Source organism: Halichoerus grypus, chromosome 8 (genome assembly GCF_964656455.1).
Source record: "Halichoerus grypus chromosome 8, mHalGry1.hap1.1, whole genome shotgun sequence".
NCBI lineage: Eukaryota > Metazoa > Chordata > Mammalia > Carnivora > Phocidae > Halichoerus > Halichoerus grypus.
Window position 1 is genome coordinate 35,133,283 of NC_135719.1, and position 15,072 is coordinate 35,148,354.

Sequence of the window (15,072 nt, forward strand, 5' to 3'; positions counted from 1 at the left end):
TTTTTTGAGTGAGGCTTGGATGGCTATGTGTTTCCCCCTTAGGACAGCCTTTGTAGTATCCCATAGATTTTGGACCGATATGTTTTCATTCTCATTGCTTTCCATGAATTGTTTAAGTTCTTCTTTGATTTCCTGGTTGACCCAAACATTCTTGAGCAGAGTGGTCTTTAGTTTCCAAGTGTTTGAATTTCTTCCAAATTTTTTCTTGTGATTGAGTTCCAGTTTCAAAGCATTATGGTCTGAGAATATGCAGGCAATAATTTCAATCTTTTGGTATCGGTTGAGACCTGATTTGTGACCCAGTATGTGGTCTATTCTGGAGAAAGTTCCGTGTGCACTCGAGAAGAATGAGTTATTCTGTTGTTTTAGGGTGGAATGTTCTGTAAATATCTATGAGGTCCATCTGGTCCAGTGTGTCATTCAAAGCTCATTTCTTTATTGAGTTTCTGCTTAAATGATCTGTCTATTGCTGAGAGTGGAGTATTGAGATCTCCTACAATTAACATATTGTTATCAATATGACTCTTTATTTTGGTTAACAGTTGGCTTATGTAGATGGCTGCTCCCATGTTGGGGGCGTAGATATTTACAATTGTTAAATCTTCTTTTGGATAGTCCCTTTAAGAATGATATAGTGTCCTTCTGTGTCTCTTATTACAGTCTTTAGTTTAAAATCTAGTTTTCTGATATAAGAATTGCTACCCCAGCTTTCTTTTGAGGTCTGTTGGCATGGAAGATGGATCTCCATCCCTTCACTTTCAGTCTGGATGTATCTCTAGGTTCAAAATGAGTCTCTTGTAGACAGCATATGGATGGGTCCTGTCTTTTTATCCAATCTGCAACCCTGTGCCATTTTATGGGAGAATTTAGGCTATTCACATTGAGAATGATTATTGAAAGGTATGAATTAATTGTCATCATGTTGCCTGTGAAGACGTTTTTATAGATTGTCCGTTTCTATATCACTCTTGGGTCTTTCTCCTTTTATAGAACACCCCCCTTAATATTTCTTGTAGGGTTAGCTTAGTGGTCACATATTCTTTCAGTTGCTGCCAGTCATGGAAGCTCTGCATCTCTCCATCCATTCTAAATGAAAGCCTTGCTGGATAAAGTATTCTTGGCTGCATGTTCTTCTCATTTAGTACCCTGAATATGTCTTGCCAGCCATTTCTGGCTTGCCAGGTCTCTGTGGATAGGTCTGACATTATTCTGATGTTCCTCCCTCTGTACGTAAGGAGTCTCTTACCCCTAACTGCCCTTAAGATGGTTTCCTTGGTTCTAAGATTTGCAAGTTTTACTATTACATGCCAGGGTGTTGGCCGGTTTTCCTTGATCTTGGGAGGGGTCCTCTCTGCCTCTAGGACACGAATGTTTGTTTCATTCCCCAGATTAGGGAAGTTCTCAGCTTTGATTTGCTCAAATATATCTTCTACTCCTCTCTCTCCACCCCCTCAGTGATTCCAATAATTCTGACATTGGAACGTTTCATGGTGTCACTTATTTCTCTGATTCTATTTTCATGGATTCTGAGCTGTTTTTCCCTGGCCTCTTTTCCCTTTTTGCGTATTAATTGGTGTTCTAGGTCACTAATTCATTCTTCTGCCTCACTTATCCTAGGTGTTAGATTATCTAGATTAGATTGGATCTCACTGATAGCATTCTTAAATTCTGTCAATTCAGCTTTCATTTCTGCCCTTAGAGACTCTATGTTGCCATTAATTGATTTCTCCATTCTAGCTATTGTCTTCACAATTGCTAGCCTGAATTCCATCTCTGATCTTGGTTATATCTGAATCCATTCGTAAATCTGTAGCATAAGTCATAGTCTCTGAGTCTTTCCTATTTTGGGGGTTCCTCCTCATAGTCATTCTGTTGAGGGGTGGTTAAGGGAATGTAGAGTCCAAATTATTGACCACAACCCAAGCAAGATGCACCTGTTTTATAGGGGCCTTAGGGTTGCTGGCTTCTTGTTTTCCCAGCCTGTATTCTGGGTGAGGGGCCTGCCACTCTGTTACTCAGGCAATCCTATTTAGGTAGAGTTGTCCTGCCTTCCGTGGGGGGGGGGGGGGGGATGGGCTCAGTGAAAACCGGTTTTTTGGGGCTTTTGTTCTCTGGCAGCTTTCCCTGGTGGCTTTCTGTGTCTCATCTGAGAGTCAGAGCAGAAGAGACCATTTCTAACCCTCTGTCCCAGAGCAGAGAGATCGCAGTCTGTTCTTCAGTGAGCTCTCCAGGACACACTATCTCCGTTTCTGTCTGTGCTGCTATAAACTGCAGCATCGTGGGTTGTGTGCCCCTCAGCAGCGCTCCCAGTCCTCGCCTCCAGGTCGGGGCACATCTCTGCACTTTGTGCTTCTAAAACCATCAGCTGCCCTAAGTTCGCACACGCAGTCTGCCGCTCCGGGTTTCTGTCCAGCGGTGTAGGATCCCAACGGCCAGGCTCCCACCCCCTTCCATTTATCCTCTGATATCTGCCCGTGGAATCATGGCTCCTCGCTTTGTACCTTGAAACCAACTGCCTGTGATAGTCTCTTTGTAGAGATCCAGATCTATCTTCTTACATCTCAGGCTGATTTTGTCAGTGTTCAGAGTGGTCTGGTAGATATCCAGCTCAATTCCGGGGACCGGTTGGAATAGGGTCCCCTACTCGTCTGTCATCTCCCCCCCCCAACTCTTAATCTCAGGGTTGTGAGTTCAAGCTCCACACTGGGTGTAAAGATTACTAAAAAATATTTAAAAAATTCGGCCCAATTGCATACCATTTACATACCTATTAATGTGGCAAAACAAGAAACTTATTATATCAAGATCTGACATGGATGTAGAACAACTGGAATTTTCATACATTGCTGGTGGGAATATAGAATGGTATAACCACTTTGGTGAAAGTTTTTCTATAATATTAAACATATACTTATCATGTTCTAGCAATCCCAGCCCCAGGAATTTACCCAAGAGGAATAAAATTATGTTCACACAAAAATCTGTACACAAATGTTTATAGCAGCTCCATTCATAAGGATCAAAGCAAGAGACCATCCACATGTCCATCATTTGGTCTATGAATAAATGGTGTCAATTCATACAACAAACTACTATTCAGCAATGAGAAGACATAAACTTGTTAACAATGTGGATGAATCTCAAAAACAGTGTTAGGTTAATACATCCTCAAATGGCTACATAATATATGACTTCTTTTTTATGATATTCTGGAAAAGACAACATCATAGGACAGAGAACAGATTAAGTTGTTGCCAGGGGCTGGGGCTCAAGGGAGGAGACTGACACAAAGGGGCATGTGACACTTCTGGAGATGATAAAACTGTTCTCTATTTTGACTGGAGTAGTGGTTACATTAGGATTCATAGAACTGCATATCTAAAAAGATTAACTTTTACTCCAAGCGTTACCTCAATAAACTTGACTTTAAAAATAGAAAGTAGAGATACCTGTCTGGCTCAGTTGGTAGAGCATGTGACTCTTGATCTTGGGGTTGTTAAGTCTGAGCCCCATGTTGGGTGTAGAGATTACTTAAAAATAAAAGTTTAAAAAATAAAAAAATAAAAAGAGAAAGTCAATTTACAATCCAGTAAATGGAAAACTTAATTCAAACTGAAATTCAATGCAAAGAATCTGACCTGATTTGTAAAAGCAAACAAACAAAAATAAGAGCATAATTGCATTTCTTTTCATATGCTAGAATACAACATGTAGCTCTGATTCCGGTTTATATGAGGATGTACAGGTTCATGACACAGATAACACATTTTTCATTGTGATAGGTATTCACTCATTCAACAAACACTGCGCACTTCCTGTACACCTTGACCCATGACAGATGCTGACCATAACATGGTCAGATACAGGCCTGTTCCCAAGGATCTCATAGTGCAGTGAAGAGGACAAATAAGAAACAAATACATCATAAACAAGAAGGGCATATTTATCTTCAATAAATTAATTATATCTTGTCATTTTCACCATCAGACACAGGAATGTCCATGTTCATTATAATACATCCTAAATGGCAATTGATTATCTGAAGCCCTATCCTTTGTATATTTCCTTTATTTTAGCCAGATGTCAAATTAAAAGAAAAGTCAATTTAAAAACCCCTTTGCAGAGAGGAGTTAAGATGGTGGAGGAGTGGGGTGGCCCCTAAGCTTGCCTCATCCCTTGAACACAACTAGATAAGTATCAAATCATTTTGAACACCTAAGAAATTGATCTGAGGATTGAGAGAGCAAAACTGCACAAGAGGAAGCAAAACCGACCACATCATGGAAGGTAGGAGCTGTGGAGAGTTGATTTGGGGGAGAAAAGAACTGAGGCTGCTTTAATGGGGAGGGAGCCCTGATCATGGAGAGCGGAGAGAGAGAGACACACACACAAACAGTGAATCAGCCTGCAGGATATTGCACAAGAAAAACTCTTCCCAAAACCATTGCCTGGGAAAAGGAAAGGGGCTGACTACCGCAAGCATTGATAAGCAGTGGAGGACAAAGTCTGAAGTTTTGGAGGTCCGTGCCATCACCAGGGTTGTTCCTGGTGGGCTTGGCGGTGTTCTGGTGGGAAAGGAGGGTGGAAGCATAGGAGCAGGCAGTGTGGTCTCAGGATCCCCTTGGTCACATAGGGAGAAACAATTCCCCTGCTTGGAGCGCATTTGGGAGAGGGGGCACAACGGCTCCAGGGACAAAAGACCTCATGGGCACCACTGAGCTGCCCTGTTCCCTTGCATAGGAACAAAGACACCAGCTAAGGACAGCAAGCCATGGTGCTGTCTTTTGGCTGATCTTTACCATAAACTCCAAACTGCTGAGCTATCATTCAACTGATTTCTGGGACAAACCAGCAAATGGCAAAAGCGTGGGGAGACCCTCCCCCAGAGGATCAGCATGGGTCTGCCCCTCAGGAATGTCTAAAATTTGGAGTTTTGAAACCCAGCCCCATGTCTGAGATAAAACACAGGAGTACTGTACCACCTAGCAGGCGGACAGCTTGGATGCAGGCAGGGTGAAGGCAGGGATCTGACAGAAGCTGGGGACACGAGAGGTGACTGTTTGATCTTTTGTGAGAGCTTTCTGAAGAGTGGCAAGTGCGAACTCACTGCTCAGGGGTCGAGAGAGCGGGGCAACACCATTCCCCCCACCGCCCCCCCTCCCACCCCTGCCCATCAGCACTGAAGTCGTATCTTTCAATAATCACTCCGAATGTAAAATGGGCTAAATGCTCGAAACAAAAGATATAGGGTATCAGAATGAATAAAAAACAAGACCCATCTATATGCTGCCTATAAGAGATTCATTTTAGACCTAAAGACACCTGCAGATTGAAAGTGAGGGGTTGGAGAACTATTTATCATGCTAATGGCCATCAAAAGAAAGCCAGAGTAGCCATACTTATAACAGACAGACTACATTTTAAACCAAAGACTGTAATAAGAGATGAAGAAGGGCACTATAGTATAATTAAGGGGTCTATCCAACAAGAAGATCTAATAATTATAAATATTTATGCTCCAACTTGGGTGCTCCCAAATATATAAATCAATTAATAAAAAACATAAAGAAACTCATTGATAATAATACAGAAATAGTAGAGGATTTTAACACCCCACTCATAGCAATAGACATATCATCTAGAAAATCAACAAGGAAACAATGGCTTTCAGTGACACACTGGACCAGATGGACTTAATAGATATATTCAGAACATTTCATCCTAAAGCAGAGGAAAACACATTCTTTTCAAGTGCACATGGAACATTCTCCAGAATAGATCACATACTGGGTCACAAATCAGGACTCCAAGTATAAAAAGATCAAGATTATACCATGCATATTTTCAGTTCACAACATTATGAAACTTGAAGTCAACCACAAGAAAAAATTTGGAAAGACCACAAATGTATGAAGATTAAAGAACTTACTAATGAATGAATGGGTAAACCAGGAAATTAAGAAATAAAAAAATACATGGAAGCAAATGAGAATGAAAACATGACAGTCCAAAACTTCTGGGGTGCAGCAAAGGTGGCCCTAAGAGGTAAGTATATTGTAATACATGCCCATCTCAAGAAACAAGAACAGTCTCAAACACTACCTAACCTTACACCTTCAGGAGCTAGAAAAGGAACAGCAAATAAAGCCTAAAGCCAGGAGAAGGAAAATAATATAGAGCAGAAATAAATTATATATAAGTGCACCTGGGTGGCACAGTTAAGCGACTGACTCTTGGTTTAAGTTAAGGTCGTGATCTCAGGATCTTGAGGTTGAGCCCTGCATTGGGCTTTGTGCTCAGTGAGGAGTCTGCTTAAGACTCTCTCTCCCTCTCTCTCTGCCCCTCCCCACTGTGCTCTCTCAAATAAATATATAAATAAATGTTAAAAAAAATAAAATAAAATCTTTAAAAAAAAGGTGGCTCAGTCATTAAGCATCTGCCTTTGGCTCAGATCATGATCTCAGGGTCCTGGGATCGAGCCCCACATTGGGCTCCCTGCTCCGCAGGAAGCCTGCTTCTCCCTCTCCCACTCCCCCTGCTTGTGTTCCCTCTCTCGCTGTGTCTGTCAAATAAATAGTCTTTAAAAAATATATATATACACAACAACAAAAACCAGTAGAACAGATCAATGAAACTAAGAGCTGGTTAGAATGGCTAAAATCACAACTCAGGAAAGAACAGATGTTGGCAAGGATGTGGAGAAAGGGGAACACTCTTACATTGTTGGTGGGAGTGCAGACCGGTGCAGACACTCTGGAAAACAGTATGGAGGTTCCTCAAAAAGTTAAAATAGAGCTACCCTATGACCCAGCAATTGCACCACTATGTATTTATCCAAAGGGTACAAACATAGTGATTCGAAGGGGCACATGCACCCCAATGTTTCTGGCAGCAATGTCCACAATAGCCAAAATATGTAAATAGCCCAGATGGCCAATGACATGAATGAGTAAAGAAGATGTGGTGTATGTATGTATGTGTATACACACACACACACACACACACACACACACACACACACACACACACAGAGTGGTATATTACTCAGCCATCAAAAAGAGTGAAATCTTGCCATTTGCAATGACATGTGGATGGAACTAGAGGGGATTATGCTAAGTGAAATAAGTCAGTCAAAGAAAGACAAATACCATATGATTTCACTCATATGTGGAATTTAAGAATCAAAACAGATGAACATAGGGGAAGGGAAGGAAAATAAAATAAGAGGAAAACAGAGAGGGAGGCAAACCATAAGAAACTCTTAACTATAGGGAACAAACTGAGGGTTGCTGGAGGGGAGGTGGGTTTAGGGATGGGGTAACTGGGTGATGGGCATTAAGGAAAGCACTTGGAGTAGAGCAGTGGGTGTTATATGCAAGTGATGAATCACTAAATTCTACCCCTGAAATTAATAAGACAGTGTATGTTAACCTACTTGAATTTAAATAAGACCTAAAAAAATGAAAACAGAAACAAAGAAAAACTATATAAAAGTTTCTGTGATCAAGCAAAGGAGACCAGAATTTAAAATGCTTTCTTTTTAATACCACTAACTGCATTTCCAAAAATGATATAAGTCACATTTAAAGGTATCAATACCATAAATGTATCTTACAGTAGGAAATATAAGTATAAACAGCTTATATACATTTTGCTTTACTGATATAATTTTATACACATAACGTTATATACTATCCAATAATATCAAAGAAAACACCTACAAATGTACTTGTCTAGATAGTAGACAACAGTTTTTAAAATGAACCAAAACAGAGATTCTGGTTTCTCAGCTGCATGTGGTGGAATTATTTATGTATAAAGATCAAATCTTGGGTATTTACTACATTAAAGATATTTAACTTTGTTCCATGCCAGCCATGAGTGACAGTGCGAGAGATTCCACTGTGGAAAGAATAAAAATAAGGTTAAAAAATAGGTTTAAATATTTGAAAATAAGGCTTCAATTATTTCAGAACTGAAAGTATTTAATAACTTTCCAATTTTTAATTATTGATTATTTTAAATGTAAATAAAAATGATAATTGGTTTATTAAATACAAATTGAAAAAGTAGGATTTATTTTGTATTTCAGATTAATGTTGAAAACAAAACATCTGGCACTTCACTGAACAAATCACAGCTGTCCCCTACGTCTTAGAATCTGGAGTCAGTTCATAACAAAATGCTATGTTCTAACCTATGAATGGATCCTATTCGCATAACAATCATCCAATGCAAAAATGGACAAATAAGTCAATGTTTCCTCTAACACATTTCTAACATAGTGTTTTTTAAAATGTTCAGGTATTCTTAATTAGTACATCACAATTAGAATACGCAGAAAAAGGGAAGAGATTAACCCTGCACACTTAAAAAATCTTCTCCCTGTGACTCAATCCACAGACCTGTCTGCCTCACGTGGTATTTTGAACTGTTACACATGTACAGGGATACAGGAGTTTTTGAAATTGCAATAATAAATAAATAAATAAATAAATAAATAAATAAATAAATAAAACCCAAAATAATGCTTATCTTTTACAAAAGCTACACATAATAGTGAAGAATAGTGAAGAATGACTGAGATCTATTCTGCCATCTGCTTTATTTAATAATAGTTCTAGAAATCCACTGGTGTAACAAATCATATACTAAAAAGCAGTATCTTTAGTCTCAGTGTTTTACATCTGATATTCACTCACCACATTGTAATTCTGAGAAAGCAAGTCAAAGTATGGCACAACTGCTGAAGGATTTTCCAGGTTTGAAATGGTGAAAAATTCTAATTCTTCATGAGATTAGTACCAAAACAGTAACAGCAGACTTAGCTACAAGAAAATATAAAAGCAGTAATAATTTAACATGGTATACTCACAATGGGGAAAGGATCCTCTGCAGACAGCTTTGTTTAAAACGGTTACAAGAAACATATGGCAGTTTTTAAAATCAGACTCCATTTTCTCTATAGATTCCATTCTAGGAAAGAAAGTACATTTCAATTAATAAGTATATAAAGGGTTAATGGGTAGGCTACAAAATATATTTGGAGTAATTTCAGATGTACTTCAGTTTAATGTCCTAAGTCTAAAGATTATGAAATATAAAATTTCCTGCCCCACTTTAAAATACAAGCTTTCCAAATATTTGAAGGAAAAAGTCATTAGGACATAAAACTGCTCTTTTTGGATGATACTGAGTTCCGAAGCTGGGATGACTGGGGATGTTCCCTTTTCCACTACATATTTCTGTATTTTTTATTTGTATATCTTCTTTTTGAAACAAAGAATACATTAAAGATATAAAACCCTACATTTTAAAATTATTTAAAAATGAGAGGGAAAAATCAAATAAGAAGAAATCAGAGAGGGAGACAAATTGTAAGAGACTCTTAACTATAGAGAACAAATTGAGGGTTGCTGGAGGGGAGATGGGTGGGGGGATGGGGTAACTGGGTGATGGGCATTAAGGAGGACACTTGTGTAATGAGCACTGGGTGTTGTATGCAACTGATGAATTATTGAACTCTATATCTAAAACAAATGATACACTATATGTTACCTAATTGAATTTAAATAAAATAAGTTATATAAAAATAAAATCCTAAAAAAATAAAAACTTTATTATGGGCAATATGGAACATACATAGGAGAGAGCACAGAGGACACTCACACACCCACATCCAGCTTCAGCAGTCATCTACTGCCAAGAGGCCCTGTGCACAGCCCAGCCCCACCATATTTAGAAGCTAATTTGAGACATCATAGCCCTACTGTCATAAATATTTCAGTGTGTATACATTAAAGATAAAGACTCCTTTTAAAACATAGCCACAACACTATTTGCTTGAAAATATTTAACAGTGATTTTTTAATATTATCAAATAAGCAGTGTTCAAAATTCATGTTGCTTTTGAAAATTTTCACTCTTCTGCTGTAAGTCTGAATCAGGGTCAATTAAATTCCATAAATTATAATGGCTGATAATGCTTCTGAAGTCCTCCTCACTCCCTGTTATTTTTCTCACAATTTACTTGTTGAAGAAACTGAAACAATTCAATTTTAGGCAAGCATATGCAGCAGTGTTATTATTTTCTCCTCCACCTCACAGTGATATGGAAAGAAAAATGCGCTTTACATACTTTGAGACAGCTCTAACAAAGCAAGTAAGACTTTTATTTTCATACTGCCATTAAGAATTCTAAACTACACTTAGTATCTTCATTCAGAGTATTCTGATACAGCCATAGATTAAGATTTTAATTTTGATTAGCACGATCATGAATTCTCACCTCCTTACTGACAAGTACAAGCTATTATTCTAACAGTCTGGTCAATCAGACTTGCACTTTTATTTTAGGGAAGTAACAGAGGCATTATCATTACATTAATTTTATGAACAAGACAAGATCAAACTACTGAACTGTACATTCAGGTTAACAGTACAGGATGGTATTCTAGATATGAAGAGCAAGCTCCTGGCTCCAAAATTGTCCTCTGACTTCACAGCATCTGTCTTTCTACATGATTCTGGACAATAGTCTACCGAGACATCCAGAATTTGCCTTAAAATAATTCAGCAAGTTATGAATAGGGGTGGGCACCAAGAGTTTGTTATGCAGTTCTACTTGTGTGTATGTTTGAAAGTGTTCATAATTAACAAAACCTATACAAGTAAACATGAATGCAATCTAAGAATATTTATTTGTTCCAATTAAAATTTTCAGGTATTTCTTCTTGTTTTACAACTCATAAAAGAACCGCACACTTTTAATGCTGCCTATTAAAGTGAAAAATTTCAACTCTTCCCTTAATATAAGTGATATGTAATATATTGCCAAGATGTAAAAAGGCTCCCAGAATATACTTTACAAAAAAGGGTTTCGAGAATAAAGCCAGTTTAAAATTTTTTTTAAATTTAAATTCAATTTAATTAATGTATCCTGTATTATTAGTTTCTGTGGTAGAACTGGTGATTCTTCAATTGCATATAACACTCACTGCTCTCCTTCAAGTGCTTTCCTTAATGCCCATCACCCAGTTACCCCATCCCTAAACCCACCTCCCCTCCAGCAACCCTCAGTTTGTTCCCTATAGTTAAGAGTTTCTTATGGTTTGCCTCCCTCTCTGTTTTCCTCTTATTTTATTTTTCCTTCCCTTCCCCTATGTTCATCTGTTTGATTCTTAAATTCCACATATGAGTGAAATCATATGGTATTTGTCTTTCTTTGACTGACTTATTTCACTTAGCATAATCCCCTCTAGTTCCATCCACATGTCATTGCAAATGGCAAGATTTCATTCTCTTTGATGGCTGAGTAATATACCACTGTGTGTGTGTGTGTGTGTGTGTGTGTGTGTGTGTGTACACATACATACATACACCACATCTTCTTTACTCATTCATGTCATTGGCCATCTGGGCTATTTACATATTTTGGCTACTGTGGACATTGCTGCCAGAAACATTGGGGTGCATGTGCCCCTTCGAATCACTATGTTTGTACCCTATGGATAAATATGTAGTGGTGCAATTGCTGGGTCATAGGGTAGCTCTATTTTAACTTTTTGAGGAACCTCCATACTGTTTTCCAGTGTCTGCACCGGTCTGCACTCCCACCAACAATGTTAGAGTGTTCCCCTTTCTCCACATTCTTGCCAGTATCTGTTCTTTCCTGAGTTGTTAATTTTAGCCATTCTGCCTGGCGTGAGGTGGTATCTCATTGTGGTTTTGATCTGTAGTTCCCTGATGCTGAGTGATGTTGAGCATTTTTTCCTGTGTCTGTTGGTGATTTGTATGTCTTCTTTGGAGAAAGGCTGTTCATGTCTTCTGCCCATTTCTTGACTGGATTTTTTTTTGGGTGTTGAGTTTGATAAGTTCTTTTTTTTTTTTTAATAAGATTTTATTTATTTGTCAGGAAAGAGAGAGAGAGCACAAGCAGGGGGATCAGGCAGAGGGAGAAGCAGGCTCCCTGCTGAGCAAGGAGCCTGATGTGGGACTTCATCCCAGGACCCTGGGATCATGATCTGAGCTGAAGGCAGATGCTTAACTGACAGCCACCCAGGTGTCCTGATAAGTTCTTTATAGAGTTTGGATACTAGCTCTTTATCTGATGTCATTTGTGAATATCTTCTCCCATTCCATAGGCTGCCTTTAGTTTTGTCGACTGTTTTCTTTGCTGTGCAGAAGCTTTGTATTTTGATGAAGTCCCAATAGTTCATTTTTACTTTTGTTTTCCTTGCCTTTGGAGATGTGTTTTGCAAGAAGTTGCTGTGGCTGAGGGCAAAGAGGTTGCTGCCTGTGTTCTCCTCTAGGATTTTAATGGATTCCTGTCTCACATTTAGGTCTTTCATCCATTTTGAGTTTATTTTTGTGTATGGTGTAAGAAAGTGGTCCAGTTTCATTCTTCTGCATGTGGCTGTCCAATATTCCCAACACCATTTGTTGAAGAGACTGTCTTTTTCCCATTGGATAGTCTTTCCTGCTTTGTTGATGATTAGTTGACCATACAGTTGAGGGTATATTTCTGGGTTCTCTGTTCTGTTCCATTGATCTATGTGTCTGTTTTTATGCCAGTACCATACTGTCTTGATGATTACAGTCTGTAATACAGTGTGGAGTCCGGAATTGTGATGCCTCCAGCTTTGGCTTTCTTTTTCAACATTCCTTTGGCTACTCAGGGTCTTTCCTAGGTTTCATACGAATTTTAGGATTGTTTGTTCCAGCTCTGTGAAAAATGCTGGTGGTATTTTGATAGGGAATTGCATTAAATGTGTAGATTGCTCTGGGTAGCACAGAAATTTTAACAAAATTTGTCCTTCCAACCCATGAGCATGGAATGTTTTTCCATTTCTTTCATAAGTGTTCTATAGCTTTCAGAGTACAGACCCTTTACCTCTTTGGTTAGGTTTATTCCTAGGTATCTGATGGTTTTGGTGCTATTGTAAATGGGATGGATTCCTTGATTTCTCTTTCTTCTGTCTCATTGTTGGTGTATAGAAATGCAACTGACTTCTGTACATTGATTTTATATCCTGCCACTTTGCTGAATTCCTGTATGAGTCCTAGCAGTTTCTGGGTGGAGTCTTTCAGGTTTTCAACATAGATTATCATGTCATCTGTAATGAATGAAAGTTTGACCTCTTTGCTGATTGGATGCTTTTTATTTCTCTTTGTTGTCTGATTGCTGTTGCTAGGATTTCTAGTATTATGTTGAACAGTGGTGAGAATGGACATCCCTGTCGTGTTCCTGACCCTAGGGGAAAAGCTCTCAGTTTTTCCCCCTTGAGGATGATATTTGATGTGGGTCTTTTGTATGTTGAGAAATGTTCCATCTCCTCTATCCCTACTTTTTGAGGGTTTTCATCAAAAAAGGATGTTGTACTTTGTCAAATGCTTTTTCTGCATCAATTGAGAGGATCATATGGTTCTTGTCCTTTCTTTTATTAATGTGGTCTATCACCTTGATTGATTTGCAGATGTTGAACAACCCCTGCAGCCCAGGAATAAATCCCACTTTGTCCTGGTGAATAATCTTTTTAATGTATTGTTGGATCCTATTAGCTAGTATCTTGGTGAGAATATTTGCATCCATCCTCATCAGAGATTTGGTCTGTAATTCTCGTTTTTGGTGGGGTCTTTGGTTTTGGGATCAAGGTAATGCTGGCCTCATAGAGTGAGTCTGGAAGTTTTCCTTCTATTTCTATTTTTTTCAAACAGCTTCAGAAGAATAGGTATTAATTCTTTAAATGTTTGGTAGAATTCTGCTGGGAGGCCATCTGGCCCCAGACTCTTGTTTGTTGGGAGATTTTTGATTACTGCTTCAATTTCTTTGCTGTTTATGGGTCTGTTCAGGTTTTCTATTTTTCCTGTTTTAGTTTTGGTAGTTTACAAGTTTCTGGGAATGCACCCATTTCTTCCAGATGGCCCAATTTGTTGCCATATAGTTGTTCATAATATTCTCTTATAATTGTTTCTATTTTTTCGGTGTTGGTTCTGATTTCTCCTCTTTCATTCATGATTTTATTGATTTGGGTCCTTTCTCTTTTCTTTTTGATAATCTGACTAGGGGTTTATTGATCTTATTAATTCTTTCAAAGCACCAGCTACTAGTTTCATTATCTGTTCTATTTTTTTTATTTCTATGTCATTGATTTCTGCTCTAATCTTTATTATTTCTCATCTCCTGCTGGATTTAGGCTTTATTTGCTGTTCTTTTCCCAGCTCTTGTAGGTTTAAGGTTAGGTTCTGTATTTGAGACTTTCCTTGCTTCCTGAGGAAGGCTTGTATTGCTATATACTTCTTGCTATATACTTCCCTCTTATAATCAGCTTTGCTGTATCCCAAGGGTTTTGAACTGTCATATTTTCATTTTCATTTCCTTCCACGTGTTTTTTAAATTCTTTAATTTCCTGGTTGACCCATTCATTCCTTAGTAGGATTCTTTTAACCTCCAAGTGTTTGTGTTCCTTCCAAATTTTCTTTTGTGATTGAATTCAAGTTTTAAAGCATTGTGGTCTGAAATAGGCATGGCATAATCTATTTTTTGGTACCAGCTGAGACCTGATTTGTGACCCAGTATGTGATCTATTCTGGAGAATGTTCCATGTGTACTTGAGATGAATGTGTATTCTGTTGCTTTAGGATGAAATGCTCTGAATATATCTGTGAAGTCCATTGGTCCATTATGTCTTTCAAAGCCCTTGTTTCCTTGTTGATCTTCTGCTTAGATGATCTGCCCATTGCTGTGAGTGGGGTGTTAAAGTCCCCTACTATTATATTATTATCAATGTGTTTCTTTAATTTTGTTATTAATTGGTTTATATGTTTGGCTGCTCCCATGTTAGGGGCATAAATATTTACAACTGTTCCATATTCCTGTTGGATAGACCCTTTAATTATGATATAGTGTCCTTCTTGATCTCTTATTACAGTCTTGGATTTAAAATCTAGTTTGTCTAGGGATGACTACTCTGGCTTTTTTTGATGCCCATTAGCATGATAAATGGTTCTCCACCCCCTCACTTTCAATCTGTAGGTGTTGCTGGATCTAAAATGAGTGTCTTTTAAGCAGCA

General features: G+C 38.2%; 1 protein-coding gene across 4 annotated transcripts in view; it reads right to left on the bottom strand.

Moving 5' to 3' along the window:
* Positions 1–5,675: 5,675 nt before the first annotated feature.
* The window catches only part of TUBGCP5 (tubulin gamma complex component 5), a 106,263-nt gene continuing 96,866 nt past the window's right edge, over positions 5,676–15,072 (bottom strand). For 2 of the 4 annotated variants that reach the window (XM_078079022.1, XM_078079021.1), the window contains exons 21-22: positions 8,876–8,976; positions 5,676–7,902 (exon numbers count right to left, since the gene is read on the bottom strand). In XM_078079022.1, coding sequence (XP_077935148.1) covers positions 7,856–7,902; positions 8,876–8,976 — 148 coding nt within the window. In that variant the 3' untranslated portion in view covers positions 5,676–7,855. The remainder of the gene's footprint in view (positions 7,903–8,875; positions 8,977–15,072) is intronic. The other 2 variants (XM_078079020.1, XM_036118859.2) reach the window with 1 other exon arrangement.